The sequence below is a fragment of the Myotis myotis genome, unplaced genomic scaffold (genome assembly GCF_014108235.1).
Source record: "Myotis myotis isolate mMyoMyo1 unplaced genomic scaffold, mMyoMyo1.p scaffold_m19_p_10, whole genome shotgun sequence".
Classification (NCBI taxonomy): domain Eukaryota; kingdom Metazoa; phylum Chordata; class Mammalia; order Chiroptera; family Vespertilionidae; genus Myotis; species Myotis myotis.
In genome coordinates this window covers 14,908,757-14,930,454 of record NW_023416314.1, presented here as the reverse complement: position 1 = coordinate 14,930,454, position 21,698 = coordinate 14,908,757, and the positions used below count along the sequence as shown (strand labels likewise).

The following is a 21,698-nucleotide window of genomic DNA, read 5'->3' as shown; positions in this document are numbered from 1 at the left end:
CACAGTGGGGGGAAAAAACCCTGGGAATTATGGTCTTAAAAGATGAAACAGGTTTACTACATTTTTATGTTTTTAAATATGTTTTTATTAATTTTTAGAGAGAGAGAAAGGGAAAGAGAAAGAGAGAGAAACATCGATGAAAGAGAATCATCGATTGGCTGCCTCCTGCATGGCCCCCACTGGGGATAGATCCCAAGACCTGGGCATGCGCCCTGACTGGGAATCGAACTGGTGACCTCTTGGTGCATGGGTCCATGCTCAAGCACTGAGCCACAGCGGCCAGGCAGTATATTACATTTTAAAACAATACCTAGATCAACTCAATGTCCAATTTGAACATAAACACTTAATAAACGTTTGTTAGATTAGTGAAACGTAATTGTCAGAGATAGAAATGGAGTTGGATAAATTCAGGCTAGTAAATCTGAGGAGGAAAAGGAATGGATTAATTTAAATGCAGGGTAGGTAAGACTGGCTGCATGAAAACCCAGAAGGGAGAAATCTGTGCAGGAAACACAGGAACGGCAAAGAGAAGGTGCTGAAGGAGTCACTCCCATTATAACCTTTAAGAATGGGTCTTTTCCAGGTTTTAGTGGCATAATTAAAGCAAGCCGTTAACACAATTCACCAGCTTCCTTTACTTGTTACTACTCTTCCTTCTTCCTAGGCGGTGGGAGTGCTTTTCCAACTAAAATAGTAATTAATCACCTCCCCCAGCAGGTGCAGTATGAGAAACAGGTCCTGCAGACTTTTGAAGTACGCAGGCTATTTTACATCAGTCTGAACGATGAATTGTTCATCCCTTCAACAAGAATTGATTGTCTGCTCTGTGCAAGGTGCTGCCCTGGCTGTAGGAAGGACAATGCTGAGAGGGCGGTTAGGATCCCTACCCTCAGGGAATTGGCAACCTCATAGTGGCCAGAGTTGAGGCACAGATCACAGAGCCAAGATGTATGAAGCAAAATGGGGACTTCAGTATTTTAGAGCAGTGGTTCTCAACCTGTGGCTCGCGACCCCTTTGGGGGTCGAACGAACCTTTCACAGGGGTCGCCTAAATACATCCTGCATATCAGGTATTTACATTATGATTCATAACAGTAGCAAAATGACAGTTATGAAGTAGCAACGAAAATAATTTTATGGTTGGGGGTCACCACAACATGAGGAACTGTACTAAAGGGTCGCGGCATTAGGAAGGTTGAGAACCACTGTTTTAGACCCACGGATTAGTCCTTCAGACCACGAGGTCACTGTTTTGCTTGAAATGTTGTAACTCCACAGAATACACTCCCCCGAAGCAGACGTAAATGATGTTTTTGTATCCACCCTGCTCCCTATGCCAGCTGGACAGGCCATTGAGCTGCGGTTACAATCCTCTGCATTGGGTACGGCTCCGACCCAGACTGGTTCACTTTATCTAGTGTGGGGCTCCATGTGGGAGGCAAAGTTACAAACTCTTCAGAAATACTATGTACGAGGGATGGTGACAATAATAAGATCATTAAACGGAGAGAGGGAGGTTGCTGGTGACTTAGATAACGGCCTTCAGACCTCCAAACGGTAAATGACGGATGTTAGGCCACGAAACCTTTCTCTGGATTTGAGCCCAAAAACATTGTCAGGTTCCTAAAACAACAGGGAAGACTCATCATCAGGACCGGTAACCTTACGTCAATGCTGCTCGAGAACAAACACACAGACAGAACAACGTGCAGTGTGGGGCTGGGGACCCAAAGAAGCCAAGAAGCCGAGGCTCCAATTTCATTTCCAGTTTCCAAAATATTCCCCGGTTTGGATGTGGGGAGAAAGAAAGAAAGGTCCCGCGAGGCCACATGCAGAGGAAGGGCTGTCGGCGCAGGCTGACTAACATTCGGCTTCCTGCTTTTTATTTGATTTCAGTCTGAAAAACACAGATACAAGAATGGCTGGTGCGCAGGCCAGCCCAGGCCAGCACATGAGGCTTTGAAATCATCTGTCATTTCCGTCCCATCCCGTGGTGATCACCAGGGCTGTTGTCCAGAGGAAGGAAAAAGACCTGGGGATGGGTGTCCTGGAGATGGGTGTCCCCAGTCCCGCAGCCACCCGGGGGCCCTGCCCAGGAGAGCGCTGTCCCTGGCTGGTCTGCTACAAGCAATCAACTGCCATTGATTTCCTCCTCTGCGGCCGGCCTGGGCAAGCTGCTTCCTCACCGGCCAGAGCTGGTGCAAGGCTGGGATAAGGAGGCGATAGCGGTGATGGGGCCACATGCTCAGCCCAGGCCTTCTGAGTGTTTTCCTTCTAGAGAATAGGAGGCTGTTGCTTCTCCTTTCTTTCCCATTCTTGTCCGTTCACGTGTCGTTCCCGGGTCCTAATAACCATAGATTTCATTTTCCACCCACCCACACTCCTTGCTCCTCCCCAGGCGGTGGTCTGGAGAGAACTCATAAATGTCATTGGTCACAAAGCCGCTCTCCATGCTGGCCAGGGTGACGAACCCGCTCTCGGACGGGTTCACAGCCCTGTGGTCGGAGCCACAGGACATGTCCTCGGGAGTGGCTTCTCCCGAGCACCCTCGGAATGAAATGTTCTTCAGGTCCGGCCGGGTCTCGGCCAAATCGGCTTCGCTTTGTTTCCGGATGACGCTGTAAACCTCCAGGTCCGGGCTGTGTCCGGGGCCGGGCGAGGGCCAGATGGTGCGCGGCTCCTTCCCGCTGGGGTCTGGCTGCTCCCGTGTCCTAGGAGAGAAGACAGGGCTGAGCTTTCAGACGCGGGGACTGCGACCATCCCTGGGCCCGACCATCCCTGTGCCCCCTGGCCGGGCAGGAGGCCATCCTGGGCAGACACAGCTGTGCTTCTCACCTGCCTGACTCCACAGTCAGGCATCTGCGGGGCGAGGGGGAGCAAAACAGGGGCGTGTTGCTGGGCTCAAAGCGACTGTAAATCTACCACTCACTGCTGCCGGAGCATGGAACAGAGGTGTCTGTCCTGGGACCTTCAGAGCCCCCAAAGGGTCCATGATAGAATGGGATGGGGAGAGATTTCACTTAAAAAAAAACCCTCTTCTCTAAGTGAAAAAGGCCAGTCTTTCAATTCTAAGTGTAGGAAAATAAACAAGAATAGAATTAGTAAATCTCTGACTTGATCAACAAGAGAAATCATAGATATTTTTGTGATTTCATGATTTTATAACATCACAGTAATAATAGATGCCTTAAAATAACTTCAAAATGATAATAATTACACCCATCACTAAATAAAGAAGCATCAATCAAGGAGCACATGTATTACTGTATCACATTCCTTTGGGGAAATACTTTGCTAAACTATATATTTGTATAATCGCTTCCCTTGCATTCAATGCATTTTATTTTATGCAGTCAAAAATATTTTTCCAGGAAGGAATCGCTAGGCTTCACCAGACCAGATGAGGTGCTAAATAGGCAGAGAAAGGAAGAGAAATCAAGAACCAATCGCAGAGTAAGCAGCCGTAAAACACAATTGTAATTTTTTTTAAACTGAATTCAATTTTTAGATGAAAAGGAATTAACTAGTAACAATGAGCACAGTAATAAGAGCGAACATTTTTGAGTGCTTACTATATGCCCATTCTGCCTGTACTAACTGCTTTGATGCTAATAATTCTCTAAGGAAGTCGTTATTAAATGCAGCAGGTTCTATTCTTACTCATTCATCTTAAATTGGTCATCAAAGGGCGTCACATCTGAAACTGGACCTTCGTTTTCCTGTTGTAGAGTGGGCACACCAACCTTCTCCTCTGTGTACCAGGACAATGGGGGGAAAGGTAGCTGGGAAGCCATGGGCATCTCAAAAGTGTGGAACATGATCCATCAGTGGAGTGGCCCTAGGCCAGCGATGGCGAACCTATGACACGCGTGTCAAAGGTGACACACGAACTCATTTTTTTGGTTGATTTTTCTTTGTTAAATGGCATTTAAATATATAAAATAAATATCAAAAATATGTCTTTTTTTACTATGGTTGCAAATATCAAAAAATTTCTGTATGTGACACGGCACCAGAGTTAAGTTAGGGTTTTTCAAAATGCTGACACGCCGAGCTCAAAAGGTTCGCCATCACTGCGCTAGGCTATTAGTGCGGTGTTTTGTAGCAGTCTACAATTGCTATTCAGTGGAAAGAAAAGCCAATTAAAAGTATTTGGCTATTTCATTTTGAATAGAGTGATTCAGTTTCAGATGTTTGCCAGAATGTTCTGAAAGAGATGTTTTCCATGTGTCTCACTATTCACCCTTCCACTCACTCAACAAACACTTTGGAGTGAGAGCGTGAGTTTCTGAGAGCACTTGGCTGAGTGGATGCAGAATAACACAGTTTCACCCCTCAAGCCATTTAAAAAAAAAAGAGAAAGAATGCAAGATCACTCTCAACCACAGCTAAGCACACATGCTTGGTACTTCAGAACGCCTAGAGTATGGCAGAGAATTTACTCTCAAAACTGCAGTGGTGTTTCTCTTGTCACTGCCATGGCTTTTAGTTAAATAAATAGGGCAATGTCCAAACCTGAGAGTTCAGAAGACAAAAGTTTGCATGACCAAGGTTTTACTTGCCTCCGCCTCCAGATCCAAACCCAGCAGACAACTGTGGTGACCAGCAGGAGGAGGAAGAGGGGGATGCCGGGCACTAGGAGGTAGACAAGGTTCCAGGCAGCTTCTGAAAAGAAAAATGCACGGTATCCGCATTAATGATGTTGTTCTGTGCTTCGAAACAGGCTTTAAAAGGCATAATCCACATAATCGACACAGAGTATTCCAAAGAGCATCTCCTTTCAAAAAGTGAGTCTTTTCTCCCTGTCCAATTATTCTAGGTAACAGAGAAGTTTAAAGTCTGGGTCTCATACAATAGCAGAAGGGCAGTTTGGGTAATTACATTTTTTTTCCAGTTGAAAGATATTCTCTCTTCTTGTCCTTCCTCTCCCTTAATGAAGAAGGGGCTGTTAGGCGGTGTGGATGTTCCCCAGGCGGGGCGAGGGAAAGGGAGGAAGGAGAGACAGTCACAGGAAGCACGCGATTCAGACTGCAGACGCTTCCCAACTTTTCTATGACTAACTGGATCCAGTTGGGCCCATGAGCAGTGACTTCTTCTGTCCTTTAAGTCTCAGAACCAGAGAATTTTCTTTCAAGGGGCTTTGGGAGGATCAAGGATTGGGGACTGACCCCTTCCCTAGTCCGACTGGTTCAAGATTCCCATCCATCCAGAGGCTGCTGCTTTGTTTTTCCACAGAATCTGTTACACACACACACACACACACACACACACACACACACACACACGACCACTTTAAATACCACCTTAATAACAAAGAGCAATAAAAATGCCACCCATCTTTGCATAGTACTGTGTACTTTTACCCAACACTTCCTTGTATTATCTGTTGTAGAATAACACACTTGATTGGCCTTTGTCCCTGGTTCCTGGGAGGAAGGGGCTCCAAAACTTTGGAATTTCTCAGGTAATAGGAGTGATTGTTATTCACAAGGCCCTCAGACCATATCAGAGTTGATGCTGACAGAGATGTCTCACAATGGGGCTGGTGGGAAGGCAGTGGAGCCTGGAGATTGAGCTCAATGACATGGCCAATGACCACATCAGTTATACTAATGTCATGACACCTCAGTAACACTTCTCACACCAAAGCTCAGTGGAGCTTCCTGGTCGGTGAACACACTGATGTGTCAGGAGCATGAGAAGGCATCCAGACTCTACAGAGAGAGGGACAGGCGCTCCCCGTGTGGGACCTCTCTAGACCTCACCTGCTGTGTTTTTCATTTGGCTGGTCCTGATTTGTATCCTTTATAATAACATGTAGTCATAAGTATAGCATTTTCCTGAGTTCTATGAGTTGTCCCACCAAATTAATGAACCTGAGGGAGTGGTGGGCACCCCCTGGATTTATAGCCAGTTGGATAGATTTGCAGGTGGCCTGGGGATCCCAGAACTTGTGGCTGATGTCTGAAGGGAAGGCAGTCTTGTTGGGGCCTGAGACCTTAACCTGTAGGGTTGTGCTAACTTGGAGGACTAGAGTCGGAACTTAACCACCATATCACAATATCCTGTTTTATTTTATGGACACCGTTTCTCAGGTAGTGAGGAAAACGTTATTACTTCCATTATGGAAATGATTAAACTGAAGCACAGAGAACTTGTGGTTTTTTTAAAGTTGCCCAGCGACAAAAAAACCCAAATTTCCCTCTTAAAATTCAAGGTGGAGCCCCCGTCTGGTAGCTCAGTTGGTTGGAGCATTGTCCCACACACCAAAAAAGGTGGAGGTTCGATTCCCAGTCAGGGCACATGCCTAGGTTTCTGGTCAATTCCCAGTTGGGGCAAGTACGTAAGGCAACCAATCAATGTTTCTCTTTCACATCAATGTCTCTCTCTCTCTCTCTCAAATCCATCAACTAATCCTGGGGTGGGGATAACAAAACAATAACAACTCAAAGTGGAGTCCAGGTTGAAAGTCCATTAGCACGCCAACTCATCACCCCATTTCCTTTTATCTTTTATGATTTAACTTTTAAACGGTTTTTGTCCATTTCCTTTATTTGTTTCACAATTAATATTCATCATGGATACTATGCAGCATGGTCTGCGACTCTCTGCTCTTATTTCCCTACATCCATTCTGTCAGTTTCTGCCCCATCACCCGCCCCAGGACTTCTGGGTGGTTCCCAAGGCTCCATCTTCATGCGGATTTTTCCTCCCCTGCAGCCTAATTTCCCCTATTGTCTTAGGACAGCTCCATCAGCATAGTTCACTGATGAAAGCTAACATTTGATGCAGTTTTTGCAAAGTCACAAATGCCCTGTCTAGTTCCATTGTTAGGTAGCTATGGGATGGAAAAAAGTAAGAAATGTAACTGTGGGTAATGTGTGATCAAGGGAGTCCCGTTATCTATTTTTCCCAGGAGAGTTCTGCATATACCTTTGTTTTCTTTAAATGTTTCTTTGACATCTTCTTTCTCTGTGTTTTCTGGAGGTATGGGTGTGGCTGGATTTGTCCTTTCACCTGGAAACAGACACATGAACTTGAGAACCTGGAGAAAGGCATCGAAACACAGATATTCTCTGAAATCCTACCAGGTTCAAGGTGGAGTGCCAAAAGGCAGTAGCAGTTTGACCATTGCCATTTATAGACACAGAACAAGGGTAGACTTTGCTGGGATAGAGGTTTAATTGTCTTTTTCTTTCTGGTGAGACTCTTGCTCCAAGAATCACGTACTGCAACAACCAGCTGGTGGTTGGCATCAAGGCACATACTGTACGCAGGTGCTAAGGGGAATAGTCAATGACTTATTTCTAGGGCCAAACATGATCAGTTTGGCCCACTTGTTTAAACAGATGAGCTATTCCTTTCATATTGTCAATCATGACAAGTGACATCTCAAACTGAATTTTCAACGGTTCCTTTTCAGCTTTGAGAGAAACAGACAACGTTAGAGAGCGAGACTCTCCATGACACGCCATGGCTGGATATGGCATATACCTGTTTAAATGTTCTGGGTTAGCAATCATCTTTCTGTTGAACAATCTGGACTAAAGATCATATGGTTCTAAACCTATGAAGAAGGGCTGTGAAATAGCCCAAATTAGCCCAAACCTCAAAAGACAGGCTTACCTCCCAGCCCCGTAGAAGGAACTGTTGGTTCCTCTGTAGCAGAAAGAAACAAAAACGAAAATAATAACTAAATTTCCATGCTGCCTTAATGAAATTGGCCAGTTCATGGCATCCAGTTGTTTGCTCATTCAGTCACCAACAAACCATCTTCGTTCTGAAGTTAGTCAACTTGTGCACGAAGACTAGCCCTCCCCCAGCTTTGCTTGTGCACTTTTTTTTCTTTTTTAAAAAGTATTTTGAAATTTTTAAATATGAGGATTACCAAATATACACAAAAATAGAAAGACTGGTATAATGAACCTCTATGTACCACTGTTAGCTGCAATTCTTATCAACATGTGGCTAATCTAGTTTCAGCAGTAATCCTTCCCCACTACACTCAGGCCTGGGTTATTTTAAAGCAATCCAAGTCGTCTTAACAATTCCTATTGGGATGCTTTAGAAAGCAACAGACAATGATCTCCACACAGTGGAACTAGTTGGGGGGCTAAGTAGTCTACTGGCCGGGAGCCCCTAGGTAGAGGCTGGTGGTCTAGAACTGAGTCATTTTACATATTTCAAAGAACCTCAGGAAAGTCAGGTTGCACAGACAACTTATAGCAAATGTGTGTGCTCTCTTCTGGCAGTCACTCTCTGATGCCAACCCGATGGTCTGGGGCTCATGGGGATGGGGTCCTCAAGGGCAAGATTTTAGAATTCACAGTCCTAAGGCCAGGATGTCAAAGTGATTCAGAGAGAAAACTTTTAATCATCTTCTCATCAGTTCAGGAATTTATAGAGATGACTCAAATCCATTAATTTATTAAAAAAACATTTATACAGTGCATGTCATCTGACAGAAATATCATCATGTTCTAAGTGTTTTCTAAGACAAACAATTTATCCTGAAAACAGCCTCATGAGGTAGGTGCTATTATTACTCTGATTTTGTACATGAGGAAGCCAAGGTACAGGGAGATTATATAACTTGACCAAATCCCTCAGCTATTAAGTAATAGCTGAACTGGAATTTGAAACAATAAATTCAAATAAAAATTAAAATCATAAGGAGACAAACTGTGCTAGGTAATGGAGATAAAATAGCAAATGAGAAATAGTCCCATCCTTGGAAATATAGGACAATATTAATAGATATTGATACATAAAAATAAATGTTTTAATATTAATAAATATTTTTTAAAATTTTGTAACGTTACATTATAATACAAAGTATACTCAATAACGTTACATGATTTACTCATTTTCCTGTCTTTCTGTGGTGTAATCCACTGTGCAAACCTGCAGCAGTCAGCATAGTTACGCAGCATTTGCGCCAGTCCTGCAGTGTGTCTGCAATGCATCGCCTGTGACGAATTGTCTCTGATTGTCACTGAACCTGCCCATGCCTTTAGCATACCCGGAAGTAATCAAGTGTGCAGATCCGGCTAGTATGCGCCCTGCTCTATGTGGTCATGTTGTCAAATGCAGTTTGGGATGTTATTCAATCAGTCCCTTGCCACGCTGGCATAATGAGTGGTGTGCCATCCTGTTGGAACCACACTGGATGAACTTTCCCTAATCCACCAAGTGCAGGGATTAATTGGTCAAACGTGGATATTTCCGGACCTCATGCCAAACATGTAGGGAGGGAGCCAAACTTGTAAATAGGCTGTTAAAATAATGGGTGTGTGAGGAGCTATGATCCTCATGGGAGGATCACCTAACCTAGTTTGAGGGGCCCTGGAAGGTTCCCAGAGGAAATTATCATTTTTTAAAATTTATTATTTTGAAGTAGTTTCCGATTTATAAAAATTTGCAAGAATAGTACAAATAATTTTCATATATTCTCCACCCAAATGTTATAATTTTATCATATTTCATTTATTTACTTATTCTCTTTAATCTCTCCTCTCTCTCTCTCTCTCTCTCTCTCTCTCTCTCTCTCTCTCATTGCTCTGGAAGGTGACCTGCTCAGACAGCCTCCAGCTTTGCGATCACCTGCCTAAGACAACGCTGCATGGGACTTAGGGAAACAGGTCCTGGGAAACATAATTCACTTGAGAGGGTGGAAAGAAAGAAAAGAAACCTTTTAGCAGAAAAGCATAGTCCGATTCAAACAATTAAAGGATGATAGGATTACTTAGTAACCAACTAGAACTAAGTCATTCTCCTATCGGGAAAGGGTGCAGAACGGGAGCCAAGCAGTTGGCTTCATGGAGGTGAGAAACTTGAGGGACAGATCAGAACTCACTTCAAGTTTAGACCCAAGCCAGTCATAATGGAGGAGTGTGGGAAACTCCAGCACAATGAGACTACAGACCTAGGAGCAAACGCCCGTTGCACTTGCAAGGTACATATAGAGGGTGGTCTGGGAGTTCGAGCTCATCAGTGTGTCTACTCTTTGCCCCAAACCAGAGAAACTGGTGTATTTTATCATCTACCGCCTCAGGTCACAATTCTGTTTCCTTAAAGCCCCAGAAAATAATCTCACATGGCTGTTAGAAGACTTGTAGGAACAATGGCCAGTTTCTTTTCATATTTCTTCTTTATTCCAAGCTCCTACAGCCAACATCACATGTGGAAAGAATCAGAATTTGTAATTGTCCACTTAGAGAACTTTTTTTTCCCGGAGTTCTCATAATTCTTGCTTTATTATACATAAATTAGACCCTTTCTTTGCTTCATCCCTCTCTTAGCATCTGATACCCCTCTCCTTTGCTAGTGCTATTCCTCAAGGAGGAAGGCTCTCTACGTGTCCCTTTCCAAGGATTCCCAATGTTGCACATTGCTGGCATGTGCAACACACTTTCTTGGAGACCACATAATAAATTCTTGGAACCAGCAAGCTGCTCATGAAATGAGAGAGAAAGTGAGAGATTCAGCCACCTAACGTGGGAGAGGATCATTACCATCGGAGTATTTGCAAATGAAATTGTTCTTCATGTTGCATCGGTCGTCATTCCACTGGAACATATAGGGGCCCCCGATGCCGGTGGGTGCAGATGGCTGATGGTACATGACTACGCAGACCTCGCTGCCACAGGAAGGCTCATCCACATACCAGTTCCTGTAGGAAAGGGGTCAACAGTGGAGGCAATTGGAGAAGGATACCAGCAGCCTTCAAAGCCTTTGTTTGTCCATCAAATCCTACTGAGCCACAAACTTAAGACTCTGCTTCAAGAACACGATATAGAAAAAGGGAGGAATTGAAGTACCGCCAGGCTTTCTAATATGGACAGCACAATCAATCATCTGACATTTGCCACAACCTTTTTGCAGGAAGGAAGGAATATATTACCATATGATTTCTGCGAAGTAATTATGGGGAAAAAAAACAGCTAGCAGCGCATTCTGAACAATCTTATTTATTGCTTGCTTTTCGATAACTGGGTTTGTTTTTCTTCTTTTGTAAGTCAGATGTGCTGAGAAGAGGCATGACTCATCTCATGTCCTCCTCCCATCTCCTCACACTTTTTAATTGGCCATAACTGACTTTTCCAGCCCTGAGAAGACTTTCCAGAATATAGAGGCTGTCAAAGCAGGTGAGGGGGTGGGGACAAGAGCAGAGGGCCCACATAGTCTCCAGCTTTTTCCTGCTCCTCAGGCTGATGAGCCCCTTGGTTGGCCTTCACTGCTACATTTCTTGTCTTGGTCTCCCTGGCTCCTGGGTAGGATGCATTAGCAGCCTCAGCGTCACTATCCAGTGCTACTTGGAATTAAACGGCACTGCCACCCAGCTGGATACGTGGGTGCCAGGTTTTGGATTTCACAAAGCGTCGAAGTGCTCTGAGCACCCACTCCATGCACTGGCCATGGGCTGGCTCTAGTCTACCAGATTACGCACCTGAGCTGTTCCCTTCCAGCACTCAGAGCTTGCCCTGATGCTCAGAGTATTACTGGGCCCTGCAGCTCTGCCTACTCTCATCAGAGCCTTTCCTTAGGAAACAGCTATGAGTCAGGTCGCCTCATAGCACCCCATTATGGCTCTGCTCAGTGTTGTATTCCCTCCACCAAAAGGAAGACCCTTTGCTGCACCCACTGGGTTTTATGTGCCTGGACAATAGCTGGCATTGCAATACCACTGGATACTATGCCTGGATCCTCTGCTCCTCATTAGTTACCTCCAGGCCATTTTCCAACTCCATAGGTGGGCCTCTTACACTGACTTGCCATTGGTCTTATGGCTTTCCACTGGCCTTATGGCTTTATGTTATTTCATCTCACAGGTGATAGACTAGATGGAATGTTACATCTTGCACCTGGTTTCAAGCTGAGCACTCTTTGATAGGAGAGGCTAGGTTCCAAGGAGGAAGGACCCTGCAACACCATGGCAGGTACAAGTGGTGATAATCTCCTCTGTTCTCCCAAAGGGGCCTACAGCCATTTACTCAAGTAGCCATGCAGTGGGAGAAGAGGAAACCCAACTATTATAGAGCCTGCTGGACACAAGGTGCAAGTCGACATTGATGCCCAAAGACTTGAAGTGACACCAAGGCTGCCCATTAGAGTGGGTGCATACTGAGGTCAGGTATCAAGTGAAATTCTGGCCCAGGACCAGCTCACAGTGGGACCCATCCAGTGCTCATTTTTGAGTCCCCAAATATACAAATTGAAAGCCTATAGGCTTTCATAGCAGAGAAGGTCAAGTGGAAGCCTCTGAAACTGCACTTTCCCCAACCCTCTTCAAGATAGTAAGTAAACACAGTATCTTATCCAGGAGAAGATGACAGAAAGTAGTGGCATCCCTAAAGACTTAGAGACTGCAAGGGTGGTATTCCCCATCACATCTCTGTGTAATTCATTAGTCTGCAACAAAGCAGGCAGGTCCTGAAGAAGACTGGAGTAGTGTAAACTGAACCAAGTGGAAGCCTCAATTGCAGCTGCTTTCCCGTATGTGGTATCTTTGTTACAGCAGGCTAACATGCCCTTGGTACCTAGTATGCAGATCTGGTGAACACATTTTTTTTTCATCTTTATCAGGGAAAGAATCAGAAACAGTTTGTATTTCTTTGGAATAGACAACAGTATACACTCTAGTCTTCCCTTAGGACGACACTAATTTTCCTGCCCTCTGTCCTAATATGGCATGAAGAGACCTGAGCAGCCCAGACATCTTGCAGAAAATCATGCTAGTCCATTACGTTGCTGACATGCTGAGTGAAGCAGATGAACAAGAAACAGCTAGTAAATGGAGGCTTAGTAAGATTCATGTGCTCCATGGGTTGGAGCTAAACCTTATGACGATTCAGGGACCTGCCACTTCATGAAAATGTATAGGTGTCTAGTGATCTAGGGAATGCCAGAACATCCCTTTCAAATGAAAGGATTTAAAGCAGTAATTTGAAGCATTTTGCAATAACTTGAAGAAGGAACCATGGCATTAGTAGGTCTCTTTGGGTTCTAGAAGCATATTTCATACCTGGAAATACAGCTCTGGCCCGAAAACCAGCTGACGCAAAAGACAGCTGGCTTTGAGTGGGATTTATAGCCGAAAAGGACCCTGAAGCAGGTCTAGGCTGTGGTGCAAAGAGACTTACCACTTGGGCCATATGATCAAGTAGACCCTATTATTAGAGGTATCAATGGTGGGAAAAATAATGCCATGTAGAATTTGTGACAAGCCCCAATGAGAGAATCACAAGGCAAACCCCTAGGATTCTGTAGCAAGGCCTTGTCATCTATAGCTGAGAAAGAACCACCTGGCTTGCTACTATAAAAAGAGCACCAAGAGATCATTCAATCCAACTTGCCCATCATGAGTGAAGCGCTGTCAGACACACATAGTCACAGGCCAGGCAGGCCTAGAAGCAATCCATTATAGATGGAAGATATATATGACTGAAGGGCATTGTATGAGTAGGGCAAAGAGCACTGTATGAATAGGCAGAGCAGACTGCCATGACATCTACCACTGTTGTACTAGTGTCTCTTTCTCAGCTTACACCTATGGCTGTAGAAGGGAATCCCTTGCGTCAACTAGCTGATAGAGGCAGCCTGAGCTTGGTTTGTGGATAAGTCAGCCAAATATGGCATACAGCTCCAAATGGATAACAGCTGCACTACAGCCCCACTCAGAGGTGGTCTTGAAAGGTCAAGTGTTAAGGGGACATCCTCCCAATGTCCAGAGTTTTGTTGGTAGTTAGTGGAGGTTAGAAGAGAGAAGGACTCAGGGGTAGGGCAGAGAGCTTGGCCAGCTGATCAGGGGTAAAAGCTTTCTAAAAGGAGAAAGAGTGGAAGATTGGGGACAAGGAGCTATTGGATAGAGTGTTATGACTAGACATATGGGAATAGGCATGAAGTATGAGACTCTTTTATATGTTAAAGCCCACCAGAAAGTATCTAGCATGGAAGAGACCCTTAACAACGAGGGATACAAAATGACTTGGCCAGTTGACGTCAGCTAGTCTGTTGTCAGCTGCCCCAGTGCTGGTGCAATAGCTACACACTAGAGTAGCCATGGTGGCAGGGATGGAAATTGCATGGGCTCAACAGTATCGGTCCACACTCCCCAAGGACTACCTAACCTGCCAGCAATAGAGACCAATGCTAAGTCCCTGAAAGGGTACCTACCCTAGGAGACCAGCAAGTTGACTACAATGGACTCCTTCCAGTGACTCATTTTGACAGGAATAGACACACAGCCTGGGTGTGGGTTTGCCTTTCCTGCCCCAGGGCCTTAGTCAGCATCACTATCCAAAGGGTTACACACACAGTATTTGATCTACCAGCACCGTACCCCAAGTAACATCTCATCAGACCACAGGATCTACTTTATAGCAAAGGAGTGGGAGTAGGAACCTGGCCATGGGATTTGCTAATCACCTCATATATTCACTATCCTGAAGCTGCCAGCTTGACAGAGTTATGGAAGAGCCATTGAAAACAAAGCTTGAAGCACTAGCTTAGAGGCAATACTTTGTGAGAACAGGGCATCATCCTCCAAGATGCAGTGTACACTTTGAATCAATGACCTTTGTATCGTCCTGTGTCTCCAAGAGTAAGACTACATAGGCCTGGGAGCCTAAGGATGGAAGCAGAAGAAGTCCTGATTACTATCACTGGTAGTGGCCCAGTTGGAGAATCTGTACCTATTGTCTCTGCAATGCTGGGCTTTCTGAGTTTAAAGGTCCTGGGACCCAAAGGGTACCCATTAGAAGATGCAGCAAAAGCCTTATTGAACTATGAGCTTTGGCTGCCACCTGGGCACTCTGGGGTCCCTGTGTGCAGGGACCAGCAGGTAAGAAGAAGACTATTATCTTGGCAAGAGTTAACTCACCCTAATCATGGGGAGGAAGTACTTCTGCTATTCCACATTATGAACAGAGAGAAATATGTACGGCACCCAGATTGTCTATTTGGATACCTGTCAGTACTCATATGCCTAATTTTGATGGTAAATGGAAAAGTGCAAGGTGACTAGGGCCTCCTAGTCCCTGAGCAGAGGGGCAGGGAATCTGGACTGGATAGCAGAGGAGGGAGATGCAGTGGTGAGAAGTGCAGTTCATCCTATTAACCTTCCCTTTTAAGTTTCTCCCAGGAAGAGAAGCCCATGAGGATCCCAAAGGAGGTACTCCTAGAACTAAGATCAGTGGTTCTCAACCTTCTAATGCCTCAACCCTTTAATACAGTTCCTCATGTTGTGGTGACCCCCAACCATAAAATTATTTTCGTTGCTACTTCATAACTGTAATTTTGCTACTGTCAACAATATGTGTTTATATATAAACAATATGTAATTATATATGTGTTTTCCGATGGTCTTAGGCGACCCCTGTGAAAGGGTCGTTCGACCTCCAAAGGGGTCGAGACCCACAGGTTGAGAACTGCTGTCTTAGATGAAGATGTGGGTCTGATCAGCATAATGGGTAGACTTTGATAGATGCTGACATGCTGTCTTAAATGTAATGGGTAAAGAAGATATATTTTAACTTTCATTCTTTTTATTGATAATGAGTTTAAACTTTTTTTTATCATGTGATTGTTTACCAGTTAGATTTTGTATTTCCTGAAATGTTTGCTTAGGTCCTTCGCCTCTTTATCTTTTGAGGTTTTATTAACTTACTAGAGGCCCAGTGCACAAAATTCGTGCACTGGAGGGGGGTGTCCCTCAGCCCAGCCTGCACCCTCTCACCATCTGAGACCGCTGCCTCCTAAATGCTCGCCTGCCTGCTTGTCTGATCACCCCTAACCACTTGCCTGCCTGTCTGATCACCCCTAACCACTCGCCTGCCTGCCTGATCACCCCTAAACACTCTGCCTGCTTGCCTGATCACCCCTAACTGCTCGCTTGCCTGCCTGATCACCTCTAACTGCCTCTGCCTCGACCCCACCACCGTGGCTTCTTTGGGAAGGATGTATGGAATGACGTCTGGAAGGTTGTTCAACTGTCCGGTCTAAGTAGCATATTATGCTTTTATTATTATAAATGTAAACTTTCAGTGTTTTATTGACTTTTATATAAACTCATAAAAATATACTCTTTGTTAAATTTTCTACAATTTTTTCCAGTCTTATGTCTGCCTTTTAATTTGATATTTTTTTATGTTTGTCCATGTCACTGCATTTCTTGGGGTGGGGGTGGAGGCGATGGCAACACCATGGTGCCAGGGGAGGGCATGGGTTTAGGAAGGTTCTATAAACTGTAGGCTCCCTTCAGCCCTCTCTTGTCCAATCCATAGAATTAGATCTTGTCTCTGATTTCTTGCCCATCATTATGATTCCCTGTGATCTGGAGATCTACCTTCAGTCTTAGCCCCATAGACCTTCCATCTCTCACTGGAGTTCTAGTCTGAAAAGCCAGGTAGCCAGAATGATTGACTGGAAGCATTGCATGCCATTGGAACAACGCTTTGGGGCCACACCCTTCAGAAGAGAGTTCTTTGGATAAGAGCTGGGCCCAGATCAAGGCTGACTCGCCACCTTCACTACACTGCTTTAGTCAACACTACTCCGCTGCCGTCTCTTCACAGCTGTTGTCTGGATCGGCCTCCTCCTCCTTCTCACTCACCTGGCACCATGGGTCTAACCTGCTTCCTTTTGGAATTATGTCAAGTGGGTTAGCCACCTTGGGTTCCACATTTACCTGAATGTTGATATGCTGCCATCCATCCAAGTGTAAAGGTCCTGGCAGGCTGTGCTGTTGCTTTGCTTCTCCTCACGCCTCCGGAGCCCAATCCAGAAATCGCCATCAGACGCCAGGAGGTTTTCAATGAACTTTTCTATCAGCCTCTGTTCATCTTCAGACTCAATGCTGACTAGCTGGCCCCCATCCCTCCGGCAGGCTGCTCTGGCTTCCTCAAAGTTCAGTCTTCGAGAAGCATCATGGAAGTAAAGGACTTTATAACAAGGTCTCTGTGTTCCTCCCCGGCAGACTGGCTGACCTAGAAAAAAAAAAATTCCAACCATGTCAGTGAACCCAAAGTACACTAGAGCAGGGACTTGGAGGCATGCGAATGAAGCTGTCCCTAGGGCAGGCTTTCTGATGACTCATCAGTGGACTGTTGTAAGATCAGTTAGGGTTCTGAGAAAAGTTAACAGCCTGCCCGCAGGAGATGTGGTGACTTAGACTCTATCACGTAGGGACTCCATGCTTTGTTTGTCCCATCGCAGCTTCCTGGACAGCAGATTTTTGGCTTTCCTCTAAAGAGAGGCAGATGAAAGCGTATGGTGTCACGTAAAGGCACACAAATCACTTTCATGCTATTAGGGAGTCTCAGGGGACAATGTGGCTTTTTTATATTTTTTATTTTTATTTTTTCTTACTTCTTTAGTGTGGCTTTAAGTGAGTTATCTGTTTGGTGCTTCCTTCAGGGAAGAGAGGCATGCTGAAATTGGGTGTGGACTTCTCTACCCTGGAGCCCCCTGCCCATGTGGCAGGACTCAGAATTCACCCATTCTGTGCGCCGTTCTGCTACTGATCTTGCCTAAGCTCAACTAAGGTTAACTGAACTCTCACTATGTGCCATGAACTATGCCAAGGTTTTGGGTTTTTTTACATTTACATACATCATTTATCTCATTGAACTCCCATAGTAAGTCCCTGATGTAGATATTGCTTATGCCCATCTTACAGATGAGAAAACCGAGGCTTAGAGAAAGTAAAGAATTTGGCTAAGGCCACATAGCTATCAGCAGCATTGCCTAAGTCAGAGCCCTAATTATAAAGTCATGCCAGTAACCAGCGAACTGTATTACCCACTCCCCATCCCACAGTCAGGCGTGTTCCAACTGACTGACAGCTGAAGGGCAGAAGACCATCTGAGACAAGTAGATGGGATTCTACTGAGGAGCAAATAACAAATTGTTCACCAGTACACATCGCTCTAGCTTGGGTCCCGGTGCCTGGAGCCTTACTACCCCTGAAGCATGAGCCTCATTACTCCTCTGTTTAATCATCATGTACTGAGTGTACTAGTTATGCCTAGCACTGTGGTAAGTGCTGGGAATATGGAAACAGATGCCAGGTCCCAGCCCACGGGAGCAGACAGCATCTGTTTCTGGATCCAGAGTACAAGGGGAATCCCTTTCAGTGAAGAGCCAGATACTGGGCTGTGGGTGTGACTTGTTGCATAAAGCCAGGGGTAACGGATTTTGGTTTGCAAGCCTCTTCCCAGCCCTCATGGAATGCTCTCACTTTCCTAACTTATTCTGCAGCTGTGCTGGGAGCCAGACAGCCTTCATTATCCTCCATCATAAGCATACAGTGCTAACGGGACCAGCGCACATACGGACAAATCCAGAAGGCTGTGATTTCTTATTTCCTGTTTCTTCTTTCATTGCTTTGGTAGAGAAAGTCTCAATAAGCAGCCAGTTATGAAGAGTTTTGTACCTTCTTTCTTTAGGTGTCATTCTGCTATTGCTAAATAAACCCTAATAGGACTGGTCCTCCAGAGAAATAGGAGGCCTCAAAAGTGGTATTTCACCGAAAAGGTATTCCAGAGAAACTGGGATCACTGGCCGGAGAGACTGTGGCTGGGCTGCTGCCTGGGAGAAGACTGGGCCCAGCTCTGCTTCAAGGAGTCCTTAGAGGTGGCTCCAAATGAGCAAAAGACAAATGCATGAGCCCTAGGCCCCCCACTCCACCCTCCGCTCCCCAGCTGGTCATCAGCAAAACAGAAGTTGGAGTTGATTTACTGGTAGTGCCCGCTGAACACTGTTGGATGATCAAGGGAAAAGGTAACACCCTGAAGAAGTTCCCCATGTGGTCCAGCCAGGCCACACCTCCCAAGTCAGCAGGTGAGTGGCCCCAGGGCCAGAGCTGGCAGGAGGCCCAGGGCGCGTCTGGCTCCCTGGCCTCAGGAAGTGTCCGGCTCTTCTCTTTTGCAGGAAGGGGAAGGGGGGACGGCCGTCTGTTCCCCTTGGCTGATGACAGAGCCAAGCAGCCCAATTCAGTTCACCCTCCCCTTGGCCGCTCCGCACCCAATCTCGCCCGGAAACCAACTTTAGATGTTTTCAATCAGCTGTGCAAGCAGGAAACCAACTTTAGGATTTTTTCAATCAGCGGTGCCAGCAGGATAAAGGGGTGCGGGTTCCATTCGCCTCTGTCCCTCTGGGGCCATGCGGTCGCCTGCGAGGCGGCCTGAGAAAGACAGGAGCGCGGGCCTTCTACCCCCACATGCAGAACGAATGCAAGAGGCAAGAAACCCAAGCACTGTACCTCCTCTGAGGTCCACGTCCGAGGCTGCAGACACGGGGGAGGAAGGAAGCAGAGAGTCACTCCTCAGAGTCAGGCGGGACTTGTCCCGAGCACACTAGGCTTCTTTCCGATCTCCAAGCGCGTATTCCGAGCGCTGGACTCAGCCATCCCGCCCCCTCCCCGCAAAAGACCAGGAGTAACTGGCTAGGTTCCCGGGGCACAGCCGATCCGGAACCCCTACTATACCCGCCCTCTCCTATCAGACCTTCCCAGGGGGGCAGGACCGGGAGTCTGCGAGCCCGATCTGCGTGGGGGTCCCGGGCCTGTGCCTGCCGGGCCAACTGGGCCCACTGTCCCACCAGCCCACGTTCCCGCATTCCGCGAGCTGGGCTGGGGACAGACTTGGCGAGATCCAGGATATCAGGGAACCCGCGCGGGGCTCAGCCGCGGGCGATTGCTCCCCCAGAAAGGCTGAGTCCACTAGTTAGATTGGGGCGCCACCGCCCTCACCCCCGCAGCCCCCTCTCTGTAAAGGGCCTGAGAAGAGGTGGCCCTGAAGACAGCCGTGGCTGGGGTGCGGTGGGCGCATCAGCCGAGCCTCCCGGGAAGCGGCCCCCGCGCACTCACCGCTCAGCAGGCGACCCTTCTGGCCCCGGAGCCCCGCCAGCAGCACGGCCAGCAGCACGGCCTGCGGCGCCCCCAGCTGCATGGCCCGCCCCGTGAGCCTCGGACCCCGGGCGCTACCGCGGAGGAGCGGGTGGACCTTCGGCAGCCCGCACCACTGCACCCGGCAGCTGCATCTCCGGAGGACAGACCTGGCACCCGGAGGAGGTGGGGAGGGCGCGGAGCCAGCCCGTCTCCCCTCCGCCCCCTGGGACGTCACTGCGGGGAGGGCAGCCCCGCCAGCTGGCCCGCCCCCCTGGCCTCCTCCGGGGCTGGGCGCCAGACACCCGGCCCGCCCGGGGGCAGCGAGCAGGGGAGGGGAGCCAGCTCCCGCCCCACTCCGAGCTTCCCGAGGAGATCCCGCATTTGCCTAGAGCTCAGGGCCGGGGCAAACCCGCCTGGCTTCGCTGAAGTCTGATGACGAGGGCACTGTGGCTAAAAACAGGACCGCGCCTCGCCCCCCCTCCTGGGGACAGGCCAGATGCACTTGGGAGAGGCAGCACGGAGACCGCCTGGGGCTGGTAGGGGGCAGCGCAGGCTTCGGGCTGGCCGGGCGCGTGAGGGACAGCACGGATCGCGTCCCTAGAAGGAGGCTAAGTTGAAGTTCTGGCTGAGCGGAGAGCAGCTCCGCCCGAGGCCAAAGGATGACTGAATTCAGCGAGGAAGTAACATCGCCCTGCTTTTTGCAGGGCTCATGTTTGTTCAGCCTTGAGCTTGTGATAGAAAGGAGATGGCCCCGCCCCCCACGAAACAGTGACCCGAGTTCCTTTGGAAACGCTTTCCTCACAACCCAGCCCTCAATGTGAGCTCCTTCTTCTAAGCTCCCACAGCAGCTGTGTTTTACATTTGGTCTTCAAATACATCCAGACAATAATGTAAGCCTCCAAAAACTACGCACTAAGTGGCAGAGGTGCGTCTGATTTCCCTGCCTTTGCCCTTCTGTGAAGCACAGCAGAAGCTCCATCTGGGCTGACTTCTGGTTTCGGTTTCGGGCCTCAGCTTGAGCCACTGCAATTCTAGACACATAGGTCTGAATACAGGCAGGGGGTGTGTGGGGGCGCGGGGTGTGTGTGGGGGTGTGGAGTACCAGCTGGTAATACGGGGAAGCTCTGCTACTGCAGAAACCAGTAGCAACAGAAGGAACTTACGGCAAGTTCATGTACCACCCGTCTTTATCTCCGAATTAGAATATCTCGTATCCAGCATACATTCTTTCTAGAAATTCCTCATTATCTAAACAATCAGAGAGAGCTGCTCTGGTGAAAATCAGCCCTTGATTTGGCACCGGGCATTGTTTCCAGTCCTGTTTTTCTTCACTTAATGTCTGGGTGGCCTTTGAGAAGTTTTATTGTGTGGGTTTTGTTGTTGTTGTTTTGGCCTAAGTTTCAACTAAATCTTGGTAACACTAAAAGTTACCTCAACTTTTGTGAAGGGTTGATAAGACAAACAGATGTTCAAGTGTGTAGGTAGCTGGGCACTTAATGTCAATTGCAAAATATTTATTTCCAATATTACAGCATCGTTACAACCTAGAGAAGCTGTTACCTTGGTCCAATTAATTAAATTGTGCCCTGAGTTCTCCCTTTGATACGCTGGCCCTTGGTCCAGAGAGACTTCGTTGAGGCATGCAGTCAACCTAATGTGGTAGACTGTAATAACAACCCCGATTCTTCACACACCCCTGTATCCACACCCTTTATTATGTGACTTTGCAGCTCCTCTTACTCAGGGGGCAGAGTATGTTTCCCTCCCTCTTGTCTCTGTGTTTGAACCCCCAACTGACCCATAGATG

The 21,698-nt window shown here is 47.0% G+C and overlaps 1 protein-coding gene across 6 annotated transcripts; it reads right to left on the bottom strand.

The window, feature by feature from the left end:
- Positions 1-1,864: 1,864 nt before the first annotated feature.
- LAYN (layilin) lies at positions 1,865-20,255 on the bottom strand. 6 transcript variants are annotated; one of them, XM_036324558.1, is made up of 7 exons: positions 19,871-20,255; positions 19,265-19,288; positions 16,691-16,988; positions 10,518-10,675; positions 6,937-7,020; positions 4,566-4,668; positions 1,865-2,714 (listed from the first exon to the last, which is right to left on the bottom strand). In XM_036324558.1, exons 1-7 carry the CDS (start codon positions 19,950-19,952, stop codon positions 2,348-2,350), a joined length of 1,116 nt encoding a protein of 371 aa, XP_036180451.1. In that variant the 5' UTR covers positions 19,953-20,255; the 3' UTR covers positions 1,865-2,347. The 6 variants fall into 6 exon arrangements, with proteins under 6 accessions (XP_036180451.1, XP_036180452.1, XP_036180453.1 ...); XM_036324559.1 differs by lacking the exons at positions 19,265-19,288; positions 19,871-20,255 and adding exons at positions 4,885-4,948; positions 18,336-18,999; XM_036324560.1 differs by lacking the exon at positions 19,265-19,288 and having other exon boundaries at positions 19,871-20,252.
- Between the last annotated feature and the right edge of the window lie 1,443 nt (positions 20,256-21,698).